The sequence below is a fragment of the mitochondrial genome of Gossypium hirsutum (assembly GCF_007990345.1).
Source record: "Gossypium hirsutum mitochondrion, complete genome".
In the NCBI taxonomy this organism is placed as follows: domain Eukaryota; kingdom Viridiplantae; phylum Streptophyta; class Magnoliopsida; order Malvales; family Malvaceae; genus Gossypium; species Gossypium hirsutum.
This window is the reverse complement of record NC_027406.1, coordinates 151270-170000: the sequence shown is the minus strand read 5'-3', so window position 1 is coordinate 170000 and position 18731 is coordinate 151270. Positions and strand designations below refer to the sequence as shown.

At 44.4% G+C, this 18731-nt stretch overlaps 1 protein-coding gene and 2 non-coding genes across 3 annotated transcripts; 1 reads left to right on the top strand and 2 right to left on the bottom strand.

Moving 5' to 3' along the window:
- Nucleotides 1-4729: 4729 nt before the first annotated feature.
- On the bottom strand, nt 4730-4816 carry trnS-UGA. Its single transcript has one exon. It is a non-coding gene; the product is annotated as a tRNA-Ser (tRNA).
- An 835-nt stretch (nt 4817-5651) lies between these two features.
- On the bottom strand, nt 5652-5724 carry trnK-UUU. Its single transcript has one exon. It is a non-coding gene; the product is annotated as a tRNA-Lys (tRNA).
- A 2367-nt stretch (nt 5725-8091) lies between these two features.
- On the top strand, nt 8092-8712 carry ccmB (cytochrome c biogenesis B). The gene has a single exon. The coding sequence runs from the start codon at nt 8092-8094 to the stop codon at nt 8710-8712; it is 621 nt and encodes a 206-aa protein (YP_009153927.1).
- Nucleotides 8713-18731: the final 10019 nt, after the last annotated feature.

The window sequence follows — 18731 nt, the reverse complement described above, 5'->3', positions numbered from 1 at the left end:
GTTTAATGAGATAGTATAGTTCTAGACTCAAGCTAGCAAAAAACAAGACTGAGGTCGATAGGGGCATTACTGGTAATTTAATTGCTAAGGTGCTTTCTGAAGTATTAACCATTGGCTAGCGCTCATCTCCAGCTCTGTTTCCAGCCTTTCATTTTATATACCATTACCGTATGCCATACCTCTTATTTAATCTTGCTATACGTCCAAGCCTTCTCCCATCGGTAGTTGGAAGCAGAACTTAGACTGAATGTAACTGAAGGAAAGGGGATATAGGTACGATAGGAGGGCACGGTTAAGCAGGTAAGCGAAGGCTCTCTCTCTCGCTCTGTGGTCTTGTGTAAAGCCTTTCCGCCCATTATTATTATTGATCTTCATTCTAAGTGAGCAAGTCGAAAGCAGTTGAGGTGATAGCAATAGTAAGCAGGGAAACAGAAGCAAGAAGTCTTCAAAAAACTTTTGTGTAATAAAGCTTCCCGGTCGCATTTCATTGGTCTCTAAGGCAAAGTCTCGCTTAATCGTTCATCGATCTTTTCTTCTTTCTTCAACCGGTCATATCTGATCTGTAGCTGGTAGCGACATGAGGAAAAAGTCCTGAATGGTCTATTTTATTTTCTAAATCGCGAGTTTAAGGGGTCGGATGGGTAAAGTATGGCCTCTAAAAACATGCGATAATCGGCTTTTTTAGTGGCATCCGTCTGAGGGCATCTGGAATTGTCTGTTTCGGTATTCACTTTTGTAAACGGGCGAAAACGCTCATCTGTCCACGAATACGGTTCCCTTCTTTTATTCAAGATAGCTTTTATTCAATTAGGGCGAATACCTTGTAACCGAATTTTTCTCTTGAAAGATATGCTACTCCCCGGTCGAGCTGTCTTGTAACGGTCTCTAGGGTCTTCGGTCAAATTGGTCTTCTTTCCTGTAGTAGTTCATCTGATGAGTTCATCGCGCAATTTGAGTTTAAGCATCGGGCTCCTGAAAGCTATCTTCTGTAGGGATCTCCGATCGCCTTGTATAACTATCGATCAATGGCTTTCGCGCTAGGAGATCATCAGCTTATGGCAGGAAGGATGGATGAGCTCCCTATTGATATAATAAAAAGGGATGGAGGTTAAGTCTGAGCCTCGGATGAGGGGGGAATATAGACACTGGGAAAGGAATCATGGGAGTCCGCCCCAAGATTGGAATGAAGGAAAGACTGGTGAATCAGGCAACCCCTCTACCTTGAATTCATAACTTGCATAATGAATTGCATCGACATCTTTGCCCGTGATCGAATGCCCCTTTCCCACGCCACCAATCGACGAATGCTGAGGAAGGAGTGAATCAACTGCTGCAACCAACCACAATACAAGACACCACCCGAGAAACTACCCAACACCCGAAAGGCTAAATAATGCCAGGAAGTGACCAAGCAACTCCAAGTGAATAACCCAACCACGACTATCTAACCAACTACCGATGAACTAATCAACAACCGAACGAGACTGAATCCAAGCGAGTGAATGAACGAGTCAGGGGTTTGTAAAGAGCAAAGGACTATCAAAAACACTACCCGGAATAGGAGTCTTGGCTTATGAGTTTGAGTTTGAGCAGGAAGAGGCATAATAGCCATCAACCGGAAGCAGTGCAAAAATTGGAGGAGAGCTTGTCTCAGCAAGTGATTGGGATTGCCGACGAGGAAAGAGTTGCCTGACCGCGAGGAAGGCCCTGGACGAGTGATTGGTCGAACATTGGAAAATGGAATACTTCCCCGTATTTTTTATTAAAACTTCTTCTTACCTTATTTTTGACCACTATTAGCACAGCTTCGAAAATCGTTATCTTTTATTCGCCTATACCTATATGTGACAAAAAAAGAAAAAAAAAAAATGGAAAACTCGATCGAAGGGAAGGCAACAATTCAGAGACGAAGATAAGGCTTGGTGGCTTGCGAGGAAAGACTAGCTAACAAGGGAACGAACAAGAGCTCCTACTCGTGTTCCTGCTCAAGCTCCTATATCAGAAGCTACATATGCTCTGACAAGACGCTTTCTATTCTCTACTGCTTTCCTTTTATTATTCTTACTGCTACTCTTAGTCCTCCCATTAACTACAGCCAAGACTCCGCCTCTATCTCCTATGCCCCGTTCTTTTGTCATTTTGAATCGTTGATTGCTTGTGGTGATTGCGGTTCATTTGTTTGTGTTATACCGGTATCCTTTCCTTCAGGTGTGCTGGCAGGCAAGGGAGGACGAGGACTGGAGTCCAACCCGAAAGTACAACAAGGATTAAAGAACGTCTTAAAGCTCGCCTCTTTGCTTTCTAAAAAAAAAAGCGGACTACGCAATAAGAGGCTCAACCATAAGCCCAACTCTAATGGTGGGGGGGAATGTTGAAAACAATCTTATTGGAAGCGGCTTTCGAGTGAGGGCAATCGTCATAGTCAGCCAGCGAGCAATCCCAAGAAAGCCAGCTACCTAGCCTTTCTTATTTCCATCGCTAGCTTAAACTGAGAAATAATAATAGGAAAAACCTCCAAGCCCCTATAAAGTAAGCTATTTCAATGTTATTATTCTCTTTCTTTCTTCTGTCCGGTACCAAAGCCACTCGAACTCGAATGCCTCACCCGCACCTACTTCGAATGCCGCATCAACTCCCTCAAACACAAGGGAGCGGGCACTGCTCTCAGCCTGTCGAAACAACAAAACAAAACAAAACAAAACTCCATACCGGAAGATCATTACCTTCTTCCTAAAACGGAATATAGACATTGGTACAACAGGAGGCTCGAGAGACAGACCTCGAGCGACACATCGTAATTTACGCTAACCTCATCAGCGTACCATCGGAGAGACTTTAGCCACATTTTAACCCATGGTTAAAGAATGAGGCGATCAAGAAAGTCCCCCCAAAAACTGGAAAAAATGTCCGAAGACCTTCTCTTTCCTTTTTATTACAAACAAAGCGAAGGCGCTACTTAGCCCTATAAAGAATGAAAGCCCGCGCGACACCCGGCGTTAACACTCCCAAATCTGGAAAAGCTAACCACAGTTTCAATGGTAACGGGAATACGCCTGACGGCGAAAGCATACAAAGATAGTGACGCTTCCATCGCTTAGATTTAGGGCAAAAGGGCGTACCACAGATACGAAAAGAAGCACCCCTCAATCGATAGGTCAAAGGCAGAGACATAGTACCAGTTACATCTATAATCTTTGATAAAATCGGGGTCTTTTCCACAAAAAAGCGTCAACCAAAGACCGGAGCATCTTAGCAGACACTGGAGAAAAATCCCGTCTCACTCCGTTGCTCCAAAATCTTTTGGCAAACTCCAAAACGAATAAAAAATGTTTTAAATGAGAGACTTTTCTTTAGATATAGTTATAGTAAACTGAAACTATTGATTATGGTAAGCGGCCGCCACCTTCTCGTCGGCGATCACCGTCGCCAAGAATGGCATAGTCGCAAAGCTTCGTCGTGCCATACACCCTCTCAGCAGCTATCCACACAAGCGTATGATGTGTAAGTGTGAATAGAGGCCAAGAACTAGAAAATCGAGGGGTTGACCCTTCGTGAACGTCACAACCGATGACCTATAGCCTTGATTATATAAACTATATGGTAATTGAAAGACTACAGAAGTAAGTATGAACGCCCAGGAAGTTGCAAAGGGAAAGGGATTTCCGAAAAACCCTGCAATCATACAGGACGTCAGGATAACAGGTAAGGAATCGATAGCAGCCTTGAGATCAAAAGAAAATCATTTTTTCTTTCCTCTCAAGTACTGCAACGGTTGGGTCTGGTTATAGGTACCATCCATTCTGAACTTTGTCAAAACCGTCATGACTCAATCATGTATAGGCCGTACCAAGGCCTGATACAAGGGTGAGCCAATAGCGAATAACCTTTTCTTCCCTGCTTCCTCGACCTTCATTCCCATCCTGCCAAGCTGAGGCTGCCAGCGCATTGTATCTAACCACACTGTGGCAAATCGATACAAGTAGCTAAACAGCTTGCTATACCATACAAAGGCATCTCCGGCCGAACGGTTAGGCAAGACTACGGCGCCTGGGTAAACATCCCGTTTACCAAACAAGACGTCGAGAGTTTCACTTAACCATTCCCCTCCTGCAGCCAAAGTGATAGCGGCTGTAGCATCCACCGGTAATGTGTGGAAGAGGGTAAGCTTTCTATGTGGATAGGACGTATCAACACCTTTTGCATCTTTTAATTTTAAAGGAAATATCTAAAAATAATAATATTGTGTTGGGTCCTGAGGACCAGGATGGCCGAAGATCAAAAATAAAAACCTAAATGTGCCAGGGGTTGATCATCGAAGCCAGGGCAATAACGATGAAGGAATTTGAGCGCTGATGTAGCTAACAGCCACCTTCATAGTCGATTCATTAGGGTCGTCACCTTCTACCCAACTAGTGGAAGTATCCACCGTTTTCTTTGTCTGTTAAGCCTCACAGCTATGGGACTTCCTAAATAAAACTGCAATCGTAGTTTATCAACCACTCACAAGACCACCAAGATCTTCGACTTAGCCCCCCAAAGGTAATCCACCCGGCCCTTCCCCAACCTATATAAGGGAAGCGGAAGATAACGAAAGGGAGACAAAGTCCTAACTAAATCATAACACACGTCTACATCATAACACAAGCTACCCATTCCATCTATCATATCAGTCGAGTCGATCCGATTCGTTCTTATCTATAGATAACGCAAGAGAGAACTTATGACTTCGCGGATGGAGAGGGATTCGAACCCCCGGTATTCCTATCAATACTTCGGTTTTCAAGACCGACTCTTTCAACCGCTCAGACATCCATCCCCTTCGCGCTTCGCCCGCCCTATCTATCCGCGCGCTGGCAGGTAGGGGCTTATCTATGTGATTCGCTACGCTTGCTTGCGCCTATCGGCGGACTCTATTGCCTGCCGGTTAGCGAAACTTTTCCGGTAGTACGAATTGCTACGCTTCGCTTGTTTCTATATGATAATATGCACCTTGGTTGCTGCGCTCCCTGCGGGTAATAGCAAGAGAGTGAAGAACGAATGATCCTCCAAACAAAACAAAAAGAGTGATTGAGTCCGACTAAAGCGAGTGAGTGAAAGGCGTGGCAAGAGAGCGAGTTCGACTCGCGAACGATCAGCAAGTGAAGGACCAATCCTTTTACGCCAGTACTGTTGCGAGACTGGTACTTGGCGGCTCACAAGCAACATATAGACTAAGGTTGCCCATCACTCACTCGCTCTTTTTTGAAGGCTCTTTCTATTCTCTTTCTAGTATGGTTCCCCCATAAGAACACTGAACGCCCAGTTTCGCAGAGCAGCTCCCTCCCCAGCCCACAGCATAGTGTGGAATCTGGATCGTTTCATCGAGCACCATTCCTTTTAGATAGAAAGGTGTTCTGACTCTATTGGATCAAGTCATAACCTACGCCTTCTACTAGTATAGTATACTACCTACTATGGAGAGACTAATCTCTTTTTTAGAGATTGGACTCTCTTACTGTGATTAGCCCCAGAAGCTGTTCCCAAGCCACTCTTATACTACTCCTTACCCTTGTCACTTAAAGGGCGAAGTCGCTGAAGCGAGTCTAAAGGCCAAAGAGTGATCTTTGAACGCTACTACGCATCCTTACTAATAGTATAGCGTAAGGTAGGTTTGGGTATAGCAGGACTTGAACCTGCGACCATTAGGTTAAAAGCCCAATGCTCTACCAACTGAGCTATACACCCAAAAAAAGATGTAGTAGTAAATAAGGATTGGTGCGGAAAAGAGGGCGGCCCCTCTTCTTCTCATCATATTAAAGGGGCTTGGGCTCTAAAGCCGGCCTTACTCAACAAGCACCTTTATTAGTAAGGTTGCTTGTTTCCACTCATTGAAGATTCTATCTACAAAACAAAAGAAGGTCAACGGGGGATACTAAAGTAGCTCTCACTGACACCATCTACGAGAAGGTGAGGTCGTCTTTCTTTCCAGCCATCATACGGTTCGCCTTAAAGCCTTAAAGACGGAGAAAGGGAGGAGCAGTTATCTATGTAATTACGGTCTTTGTTGACCGTTGTTCCGGTCAAGCACTCTCTTTTCTTTGTCCAATTCCGTCTTACCAAACAAGACTGACTTCTGACCAACCCGCGAAGGGTTGTGAGGTTGGACCAGGTACGAAGAATGAATCTATATCTGTGTACGGAAGTTGCTGGCCGGCGGCCGCTCAACTGTTCGAGCGCAATGCAGTGGTGGTTGGTTCCGATTCGACAAGGGTAGAATGCCTGGTCGAAGGTCCAGTACAGTAGGTAGCAGGTGTGTTCGTTTTGGCTCCCGAACGAGAACGATAAATAAATAGGCGATGCGCCATCCTTGCTTTGCTGCTACGTACGTTGACCTTGACTTGACGGATTCATCCAATTGAACTCACACTCAAAGGAGGACCACAAGCTCGGGGCTCGACGAAACAGAAAGTATCAGCATTCAGAAACTTCTTGGGGTTAGCAGTGAAAGAAAGAGCCCGGCATTCATTTCTTCATTCATATTCATAGCTGAGTCTACTAAAAGAGAGACCAGCCTCATCGTGGTGATTAGAGGACATCTCTGATCGTTCACCTCTAATGTGACACGTTCCCTCCCAGTTATATGATCAACGGGATCAGTCGGCTAGAGAGCGGGGCTATTCTTCTTCCGGGGGGGCAAAGTCGTCCCCTCTACTGATCGAACCCTCAGTTCGAAGGTCTTCGTCAACATGTTACGAGGCTCCAGTCTTCGGCGGGTCACCATTACTTGACTTAGAAAGGCGAACATCTGGGCAAGGGAAAGCGCAGTGCGCCTGGTGCAAATGGCTTTCTTTTTTCATGATATACCAATCAGAATGGAGGGCCCTACCTACGTACATGATTAATAGAATCACTACGTAGGGGGGGCGGTCAACTTGATGCGGGAGAGGCATGAGTGCAGTTCGATCTTTTGGTGTATTCGTTTGTAGTGAGTAGGGCCTCTTTCTCGTTGATCAGTTCGCCTCCGCTCTATTGAAAGGTCTCCATTCCTACGGCGGTTTTTTCAACGAACGCGTCTCGGGCTGGATTGACTAACCTAACCCTTAAGGGGGCCTTGCCATAGTTGGTGCTCTGCTTTAGTGTGATTGACGAAGGCTAGGCTAGGTTTGGTAATACCCAAAACAAATGAAAAGAGATCGGGGTCGATAGTTGGCAAGGAACTTGATCCCCCCCAAAAAAGGGGCAGCTGCGGTCGAACTCTAATTCTGGAAATAAGTCGGGGCCCTTTTACCAAGTTTACCGGATAGAAGATGATAGAGGGCCAACTATCGTTGCGTTGCACAAGATGAGATGGTGCCGTCTCACTTCGAGTTTCTTCCTTCGTAGTTAATTCTGATGATACGCTTCGGCGATGTTACCTACCAAATAAAAGGCCTGCTAGGTGATCGAAATCGCTCAGGTCAGTGAGGACTCACTCACTCACCTACTCCCTATCTATCTAATAATTTCTTCTATCTACTGAATTCAAAAGGCGACCCGCCGCGCCGGGCTATAAGATAAGATACAGCTGTTGTACTACTTGACTGGTAAGAAAAAGCTTACGTAAGAACTGGAAGAGTCTTGTATGTACGGTAACCCTCTCTTCCGCTATTGGTGGACTGTTGCACAGAAAGGCCGACAGAAACAACGTTTCTTAGCGCGCTTTTCAAGCGCTTAGCTTCTGCTAGCGGCGGGCGGTAAGGCCATAAAGTCAGTTCAGTTGGAAGTCTAAGCCAAGAAGGTACGAACGAAGTGACGGGCCCCTTTAGAGATAGGGTAGGGGGGTGGCTCTCTTGTGGTAGTAATTGCGAACATCTCTCCTTTTCTCTTAGCGTGCACAGTTTGCTTGCATGCCGCCTTAGGCACATCTTTCTTTCTTAGTTTCACGCTGGCCTAATGAATGAATGAAAGTCAGTCTTTTAGTAAGCGTATATAAGCAGCTGTTTAGTGTATAAGCAATTCTTTAGTGGCCGTACCGAAAGGTACGTACGGCGGAGGTTGGTTGAAGATGATGTTACGCGGCGTTCAGAACCAGCCTTGAAGTGAATAAATTAGAAAGAACGAAGAAGTAAGGAAATGAGACGACTTTTTCTTGAACTATATCATAAACAGATCTTCCCCTCCACACCAATCACGAGTTTTTCTCCATTCCTCTCGTATATCGTCGTAACGCCCTTAATACTAGGTTTTGAAAAAGACTTTTCATGTCATTTCCATTTAGGTCCGATTCGGATCCCTCCGTTGTTTTCTTTTCCTCCCGCACCTTTTCCTCGAAATGAGAAAGAAGATGGTACACTCGAATTGTATTATTTAAGTGCTTATTGCTTGCCAAAGATCCTACTTCTACAATTGGTAGGTCACCGGGTTATTCAAATAAGTTGTGTTTTCTGTGGTTTTCCCATGTTACAACTTCCGTACCAATTCGGTCGATCCGGAATGGATCGGTTAAACATTCCACTAGGGAGCCTGGTCTTGACTCTTCTGTGTGGTATTCATTCTCGTTCGGCTCTTGGAATCACATCCAGCAGTGGTTGGAACAGCTCGCAAAATCCAACCACTTCACCTACTTTATTGCCCCTAACCGTTTCTCGTACCTCTATTGAAACAGAATGGTTTCATGTTCTTTTATCGATTGGTTATTCCTCTCCGTTCGTATCTCTTTTTCCAATTTCGGTCTCGATTAGTTTACAAGATTGAATGGCCAATTCTCCTCCGGACCCTCGATTCGATTGTTTTCCAAGAATGTTGAGCCGGGTATGTAAGCTATGTATCTGGGAGGAACTTAAAAGAAGGGCTTTCGTAGAGTAGTCTTAGTCCTGTCTACCTTTAGATTGCCCCTATCTATCAACGGGGGACCCCCCGAAAGGCAAATAGGAAGCTTCAAGCGATCTGGGATCCCACCTTTGATCGAGATGAAGGTGTAGTTTTCACTAGGAATCCCAGGGTTGCCGATCAGGTGAAGTAGTCGTTTCTGGGCACAAAGGATTCACTCGCGATTATAGGCCCGCCAAAGGGAAAGCGCACAGGTCTTCCTTCAAAAGAGACAAGACAAGGTCTTTCATTGCCCGAGCAATGAACTACGTTCACGATGGGCGTTGGGGCCCCTACCATTAGTTGTCTATAGGGATCTGGGATTTGGTATTGAATCAATCCTTAACTTCGTTTAGTCACTTCAGAAGTCATATAAAATACCTAATTCTATTGAGTTGATTCCATCCCCTTGACTTTGTTTACATTCAGTAGCAGCTTGCTGGTGTCCCTTCAGGTCAGGAACTCCTGCAATAGGCAGCTACCCTCATAAAACTAAATAACACTACTCTCATCCCTCCCCCGAGGTAGCTACTATATGTATTCGTGCTTCTTAAGTCGATGTTGACCTGTATATAAGTCAGATGTTATAAGGGGAAGCTTCCCATAATATGAGTACTCTTTCAGTCAAGTAATACCCCTTAGCCTTTATTATAGTATAGCTAAGTAGCTAAGAGCTTCTGGTAATTTAAAAACGTAGGGATCGAGTTGTTTTGCGTTAATGGGGCTTTGAGGGATGTCTTCTGTTTCCCTTATCAAGCAAGCCACACTTAATCGCCCTTGATGCCATCTTGGCGGTATCGGTGTCCAGTCCCCCCCCTATTAGTAAAGCTTTTCAGTCAGCGAGCGCTGTTGGTAAAAGAACTTCTTAGCAAAAACGTCTGCTAGTGGGTGTATTCTTCTGAGAATTACACGAGCTCCTTTGGCAGAAAAGCGGAAACGTCCTTCGTCCTCCACTCGCCGGAGACTAGGGGGGTCTGGGATTTGAGAACACTGACTGACGGCACTCAATTGACGGGACTTCGAGGCGGTGACGGTATACCTATACCGACGGAACGAAGGCACGAGCCCCTACTAATAATCGAAAGGGGCGGAGACCGCAGCTTGATACGAGTACGAACTGCACTATACCACAAGCCTATAAGCGTTGAGAGCCCAGGTCAAGGAGCTCTCTCAAACAGAGAAAGGGAACTCAAAAGCCAGAAACCTCCGAAGACGAGCTATTAAAGCTCTTAAGTCGAGGAGCGGAGTTTCAACTCGAAAGCCGGCCCGACCCGAAGCAGAGTGAACTATCTAAAAAGCCCAGGGCAGGAGCTATTACGACTCAAACAGGTTGCTTGCTTCCTATATCGAAAGCCGAAAGCACCCTTACCCTTACCTAGGCCAGGGAATCATAAACCAACTCTGCTTGAGTCATCAGAGGAGCTATTCCTGCATTTGTTGACTCTTGAGCTTCACGCAAACACAATGGCGTCAGTGCGAAGTAAAACACATCACATCAGCAAGGGATTGGGGGCAGGAGAATAGCATAACATAATATAGTTCAATCCTGTTTAGGAAGATCGCAGCCATAAAGAAAGGGGAAGATCTTATCTTGACGGAATTCGATTAAATAAGAAGAATAGCTAGAAGGGAGGAATGAGGGTTCAAGCTTGACTTTCTTCTTTCTATAGGGCGGAACAAGCACTCGTTCCCACTGCACTTGTTACAGCTGATAGACTCAAAAGTAAGGGAACGTAAAAGCTGTCTTAAACAAAACCTTCACCCGCTCTGCAATTTTTCCAGCGTAGATGAATCACCCATTCCCTCTGTATGTTCAAGCGCCATCCACTTGTGAATACTACAACCTGCCCACCGTAATCAAGTAATTAAACATTCACTAAGCTTCCTTTCAATTATCCCATATTATAATATAATAAGGAAGACATAGTGCTTGTTGATGGCCACGATTCCAATATGGCCCTCTGACCTTTCTTTTTCCCCGTGAATAGCTCGGTTTATGTGCGTCTTAATCATGGCCACTAATCGACCGGTCACGCTGGTCAGCGGCATTCATTCAGTTGTCCTGCTCAGATGGATGAGACAGTTCCCACTTGAAGCATGCTTCAAGTCTAGCTTTGAGACATCTATTACTGCAACCGGAACCTTCATTCCTTATTGTTGCAATTCCATGCTAGCGAGTTTCATGTCGACTTGCGGAACAATCACATCAATATTCACGAAAATCGAAGAACTGGAACTTGATAACGAACCAGGAAAGAGAACCTGGCCAAAGGATTTTTTTTTACAATGTATATGTCTTAGTTGACAAAGCTGTTTACGTAATAGGCTGCTGGCTAGAAACATAGGAATTTGGAATGTTGAGATGACTGGTACGTTTATCGAAACACTCGAGTAGATGCTTTCAACAAGCCCCACTCAAAGATAGCTAATGAGCTAGCTCTTTTAAAAAGGAACCAGCAATACTGGATGCGATGTTTGGAACAAAAAGACCACCAAAGGTTCCCGAAATGTTCGCAAATGACTTGTCATATGGCCGTACAGAAGAACACGCAGACATGGACAATTAAAAAAAAAATGATTTATTAGACTCGGGTTCACTCCAAAAATGGAAGAGCTTAGCAAAGAAAGAAGAAAAAGGGTGACCTCCGTTTTGGTAATGAAAAAAAGATCCCTAGCGGTTGTTCTGACATGTGATTAACCGAATCAGCTGCGTAGCCCTCTTTCACAGGGGAGGTGTGGCGGCATAGCCTGCTTCCAGAAAGTCATTCATGTTGAAGGTGGTCGCCCATTTACTTCGTTTTAAGCACTTCTTCTTATATGCTCACTTCGATGCTCGATTTTTGCCTTGCTTCGGGCCCTCGCCCGGAGAAAGCTGGAGACGTTGCAGACATGTCCCAAGCAGAACGACCATGCTCGGAAACCACAGGTGGCGTGGAAGACAGGTTCCCGAACAGAATTAGTTGAAAGCGAAAATAGAGAGTCCCAGAAAGAGAAAGAAAGGGTGAGCAAGGAAAAAGGGGCCCATCGACTGGGTAAACAGAGTCTCGGAATCAAAATGAGAATCGTCGAGGCTATCCTGCATCCCCTACCCTACGTCTTTAAAAAAGAATGACCCTATTCTAATATAAAATAAAATCCTGCCTTCTTGGCTTGTTTCATTCTTAATTCCATAAATTTATCAAATATAATAAAAAAGAAGCAAAAACAGAATGAAACTTTGTATGCTTAACAAACCCATTTCGGAGAGCATCTGCCTGGTCCTTACCAGCCAGTTTTGAGTGCCAAAATTGCTTAAATAAAACGACATCATAAGGTTCATTCGCACGTCACATCCACGGTACAAAGGTTCTCCCTTTTTTCAATGCCATCGAAAGTGTCATGTGGCTTTCATTCGGGTCGAATCACTGAAAGTCGATCTTTTTTTGGTCTTTCTTTTGCACTCCTTGAGGAAAAGACCCCTAGCTCTGGTTCATACATGTTTATATATATGATAGAAAATCTTTTATGTTTAGCGGTCATTCTTAGAAGTTCGTTTGAGAACGGTCGAGACCCTCGCGGGCATCCTGTAGGTTCACCACTGGACTTGTTCAAACCTTGGTCTATGGCAGCGGCGGTAGGAGTCGCAGAACTTGCATCGTGATTCCCGAGACTCCTTGTCGAATAGAGGGCGAGCTCCGTGCGTGAGCAGCGACTAAGCTTAATCCAATTTTTCTTAACAAGAATTTTGTACGCTTGAAGGCCCATCCTCTACGGCAGGGTACAGAGACGAGGCCTTTGATCCACTTTACATAAGGAAATGCAAATCAATCAACCGGGGAATCAATCGGTCGAATAACAATTATTTCTAGTAGCACCCACGACAGAATGTACGGAATATCAAACTTTTTTTGGGACGGAGGCACGCGTGCTAAAAAAAAACATCAACTTGGAAGCGCCATAATAGAATAAAGAAAAAGAATGAATACGCCAGCAGACGACCCTGCTCGAAATCCGTTTTTCAGGTTTTCCTTTAAGAGAAGTCTCGGATCAGGACTTGTTTCAATAGCCTTTCGGAGGAGTGAACCATCAGGCAGAATGGATACCGAGTTCGGGGGGCAGGTTATAGCTTTCGAGCGAGACAACTCATCAACGATTGGTGCAGGATTGACCACTCAGCTATCCAAGTTACGTAAAAGACACATTTTGAAGTTTTTCCCTGCCTCATGAGGGCACACTTTGAGTCCCAAACTTTCTGTCTTAAGCAAATGCTGGAAGTCCAAGATGGTGGTTTGGAACATCCAAGAGGACAGGACACCTGATCTACGCTCTCTTCCCTTGGTAAAGAGGAATTATAAATCTAAATCAATCATTTGATCAAACAAAAAAAGTACTTGGGCCTTAGAGGCAGCGGCTGGGGAAGCGAAGGGAATAGGAAGACCAGGAACGAAGTCACTCGACCAAAAGAAGGTCTTATTTTAGTTCAAAGCGAGGAGCCAGAGACAGATTGCAATTGCAAAAGCCAACTCTAAGAAGCAGCTTTACTTTAAAGAGGGGCACAAAGGAGATAAAAAAAGGGGAGCTTAACATATAGAAATCGGTTACACACTAAAGGAAAGATAGATTCTAGTTAGCCTACCCGACTACACAAGATATTCTACATGTGGTTAACAAAAGAGTCACTGGTTATTGGCCTCAAGGCAGAGACGAGCTGACTAGACTCTTTTTCGAAATTGCGTAAGTAATAAAAGAGAAAGGGCTGACAGTTGCTATTGAATCAGCTGGTATAGAAGAGGCTAGTACACAAGCTACTAAAGCTAGCCAGGGAAGTGGGACAGGAACCTTAACCATCGACTTCTGACTTGCCTTTTCTTGGTCGGTTCGAATCCGGCCCAGTCCTAGGGACGCACGTGACAGACGTTCTTGTCACTAAAATCTGGAGTAACAAGCCGGCTACCAGCACGGAGCCAAAGGATCTTGGTTGAAACTTTGGCACTGTGGGCACCAGCTAACGTAGGTGACCCTTCAATAGATTTGCATGAAGGCTCCCCTTTACCTTTGGTAGGCATTACCCCTATCTCACCAAATGTCGGGACAGAGGTACTGGTGTGAAGAGGGCTGGTTTTCGAGCGGAATTCTCCCTTTTATATATAAAGCTATATAGTTTCAATGGCAGTTGCCTTCGGTGCATTTTCAGTAAAAAGAATATAAAAATACCTAGCCAGCTTATCTAATCTCCCAGACTTTATCGAGCCTGTTCGAGGGGTTGTAGTTCCACCCATCCTAACTAAGCTCTTCAATTGCTAATGCCGTACTTGGGGTTGGGGTTTTAGAAGGAGTGGAAATTCTAGATTGAGTTCTCTTTGCTGTTCTGTCTCTCGCCCTTCCAGTCCATCGATTGTTAGTTCTCTTGAAACTTCTGTTAGTTCTCTTGAAACTTCTGTTACATCCCTTAAGTAAGTCTTAAGGGTAGATAGCGCTCTAACGATAAGATTCAAGGGCCTTCTATTTAGTCGATGCTTGTTTTTCCTTTGATGGAGAAGTAGTAGTTGCTTCTCTCTTCAAGTTCAAGCGAGTTGTTGGAGTGCTTTTGTAAGAAGCCCCTCCTGTTGGCGTGCTATAAAATGGAATTTGAGTTATAGGCCAATGCTAAGTGTTCCATGCCGTTGGATAGTCGGTTCGAGGGCAAGGAAGGAAGTTATCATTTTTAAGCCTGCGAGCTAGTAATTCCTCTCCTCGATAAAATGGGCATACCTTTTGATTTCCTTCGCTTCGTAAAGTAAACGACAATGGAAAGAGTGAAAAAAAGAGTGGAAGTTGCCCCTCCTAGGGTTCCAATTTAAGTTTGAGGTTACATTGGAGTCTCTTACTAGTCCATTTCTAATCCTTTTTAGCCAGTTTCCTTCTATCCCATTGAAGCAGTTGTACCAATTGCAACAGTCTTAAGGCCATTAGTTGGAGTGCTAAGTGCTGCTTTGGCAGTCGAGTTTTTTATTACATCCAGTGCTACATCTAGAGGTCCAGTCCCCTAGGTCATTTGATATCTCTAGTCTGAGTTCCGTTCAACAAGCCAGTTCTGTTAGATCGCTTACAGTCCCCGTAGTGTCCAGTAGCTGTCTCTTTTTCTTACCTTAACCTTAGGCAAGCGAAAGACATAGGCTTGAAATAAAAGTTAAGATATCTCCATCCGGTGGGAGTTGCTATCCATATAGTTCCATGGCAGTTCTACTTGCAGCCATTGAGAGTTCTCTTGCATCCGCTTTCAATCCAGCAGAGTAAGGGGCAAAAGGATCTGACGCAAGTTGGAGCTAAGGATCGACAGAAAGCTAGGGTTTTTCGTGCTTCTCCCTTATTATCCTTTTCTAAGGAACTAAGGAGTTAACGATATCTCGCTTAAGGAGATATCTAGCCAAGCGATTCACCTGATCCAGACACGCCAATAGGCGGGTTTGAAGATAGTAAGTAAGAGTAGTGGCATTCTCATCAAAAGGATAAGTAAGTTCGCAATCCAGTGATAAAGTGAAAAAAGGTGCTTTTTTCTGCGCATATTCCCTGGTGAGGATATGCATATAATATTTTAGGTATTAGAGTGCATCAAGATTATAGGTTACAGTTTATAATCTATAGGATTGATTCTGGCTTCTGTAGGACTACTAACTAGACTATGCTTTCTCTCCGGGCCTTTGCTAAAAACGTTGGAAGGAAATCTGTGCGAAGGCTTTCTGTGGGTAAGGCAAAGGTAGATGTAATATTGCGATATGTGTCTTACCTTGGTAATTCCTTTATTTACCTAGTGGGTCTAACTTTTATGTCTAAGGAAGAGGAGAATCGCCCTAAAGAGCCTGCCTAGTCCTTCTCGAATCCTGAGAGTTCTGTTCCATTTCGTAAGCGAGTGTTCAGTGTGAAGTACTTCCATTCGCCCCTCCTCCAATTGCGGACTCCTTGTCAGAAGAGTTATCAAGCGCAAGGGAAAAGACTAGCAAGCCAATTACAGTCTTAAGGGTTGGTGTTAGAATTCTCTTCTCATTGGATCCAGTTGGAATCGTAGTTCTCTTTGCTGTTGTGCCAAGCGAGGGAGTTCTTTGATAACTCTACCAATAATTAGGGTGCAGGCAAGTTTACTCGCTTCTCCTCGAATTGCATAAGAAAGATGGTTCTGGAGAGAAATCCTACCCGCAAGCATTTGCTTATAGAATGGTGGAGGGAGGAAGAGGTAGCAATACATTCCGCCTGATGCTTGATCACAGCATTCGTGATATATCAAATGAGCTCTCCGATCTATGATGAATAGTTCCTTTTTTTTATAGGATCCTATTTCTTTCTAGTCCAGCATTTTAATTGGACCTTTCTCCTTGGCTTCCTTTTTGGAATATTTTCATCCGGGATTGGAACGACCTATGTTGTAACGGAGGAGAGAAGGTGAACCAGCTTCCTTTGGTCGCCTCTCCCGTCTGGTCGAGTAGCTTTCGCTCCTTCCTACTTACTTTATTATAATATAAGCGGCTACGTGGCCTATTGGGAGTTTTTTAGTAATAGTGGGAGCTTTCGGAAATCACTTTGCAGGTCAAGATCATAGGAAGAGGGAAGAACAAGGGAGAAGATCTTTTTTAAAAGAAGACAAGACGATTCCAAAACAAAAGAAACTCAAAACGGAGAATAGGATGCCTTAAAGGTAAATAAGAAAGATCATAAAAAAAAAAAAAAAAAGAAAATAGCTGCCTAGCCCGCGGGAAACAGAAGGTTAGGTTAGGAAGGGAGAAAGGATATTTACCAAGACTACTGAAAGAGCACAGATTCGGCTTGGGAGTTCTCACTCAGGCTACTAATCTCCTCTTCTCCTACTCATAAGAACCAGAACAGAACAGGCATTCGTAATCGTCCCTAACCTCTGTCTCTAACCTATTCCCTTTCCTCTGTCCTTTTACCCTTTGAACAGCAAGCCGGAACTGGATTACATTTTTATAGAGAAAGCTATCAATGGTCACATTGAGACGGGAACAGAAGGGAAGTTCGCCCTCCAGTTCTATTCCTTTGGATGAGACGGTGGTGAGCAATCGATAGAGAGCAAGGGATGCTAGCGCTCTTCTACTCATATTCCTTGCTTCAGTTGGTTCAGGAAGCTTTGGCATCGAGACGCATTACGATAGCTATAGCTAGGCCGGGTGGGATTCTCTCTCTATCTAATGGTTATGAATAAAGTGATGAATCAAGTGGATCCTTTGCCCCTTACCTCAGTAGCTGGGAAGGCAGGCCCTTAGCTTCAACTAGTTCAGTTTGAGTCTTTCTCAGGAGTAGTTGCATTGCTAGTAGGCAGAAAATCAGTAGTGCGTTAGCTTATCTGTTCATTTTTAAACAACCCTTGTTTGTGCTCCTTTATCTTTCTAAGCCGCTCTCGCTAGCAGGGAATCTAGTTCAGCAAGGTCCATAGGGTGAGCTCGCTTGAAGCTGGGGCGCGTCTGGTGGTATCGTATATAAGATCACACGGCTGCTTTTAGGAGCGATCTGTTTATCCAACTCGAAATATCGTAAGAGAAGAAGAAGAATCTGACGCCAAAAATTCCCATGTCTTTCTTGGTGTGATCGTATCAGCTGTTTTGCTTTTAAATAGGTTGAAGTCAGTTAATCAGACTAGGTCTTCTTTGCAATCATAGGCTCTGGGACAGATGACTTGACTTTCTGGTGAGTTCATTGCCGGTGTTACAGATAAAGTAACTGTGAAATCATTCCCTGTTGTCAAAGTAAGCGGTGCTAGTTCTGTTACAGAAGGGCTTGCAAAATTTCCACCCTTTGTGCTGTTAATTAAGCGCTATTCTTTACAGTCCATAGACTCAGGCCTTTACCTCCTCTTTAATCTGTGTATGTACTTTCTTGAAAGAGAAAGATAAAGTAGCTTGACGCAGGAAAGCATTGTAGAGTCCCCACCCTTGTTTACTTCGTTCACAAGTCCCCTACGATGAGAGGGCGGCCAGTTCGAATCTAGAGAGTGGATCAACTACTTCCGTTCTGCGCTCGGGTAAGGCCAGGCGGAAACTCCTTGACTTTAGAAGGCGGCTTAGCTTTAGCTGCGGGTGCGTATGAAAAAAGTAGGGATGAAAGCCCATTTCCGTACCATTCATTCGTAGAAGGGGCGGGGCATAGCTTCATTCTATAAGTTTTACTATAATCGGGCTACCTGACAGGGGAAGACTCAAGGTAAAGGCTTAGTGCCAAAGAACCTACTCTTGAAAAAGAAATTGAGAGTTCCCCGGTAATTCCTTCAATAGCGGCTCTAATGTCAAATGAAAACCTTCAACCCACTAGCACAACTGCGGTTAGTGATTCAATCACAACGGGTAGACCAAGAGCAGTGCTTTATTAATAGTCGTGGGGGTCTGGGTCTAAGGATCTCAGCTAAATGAGTTAGGGACCAAGGTCTATAGACTGGCGCCTTCTATTTGCAGTAGCCGTCCATACTATATGGGCTTGGAGAAATAAGGCGGAACATGAGCCCAGTTAGGCCGTCCAAGCCCACTTTGGAAATAAAATAATGAGAAGGGCGAACGCAGGCCATAGCGCCAATAAGAAGCAAATATCTAACCACAGAAAAGAAAAAGTTCTGGTCCATTTGACTACCCCACATGATGATTGGGTAAAAATCCATCTTATATTTAATCTCGAAGTCCTCATATAGCACTTATTCCAATCCTGGATGGGGGATCACTTGTAGGAATGACATCATGCTCATCCATGTTCCACACGGCCAAGGAAGCATCGTTTTGTAATCTCATTATGGGTCGTTCTTCGGAAGTCGATAAGAATAGTGTAAAGGCACTCAAAGAAAGATAGAATCCTTTTCCCGAAAGGGCCATAAGAAGGGAGGCATTGGAGTATCTTGAACTAAAAATGGTGTCTGTCAATTTGAATTTAGAAAATGCACGCTCTCGTTTTGA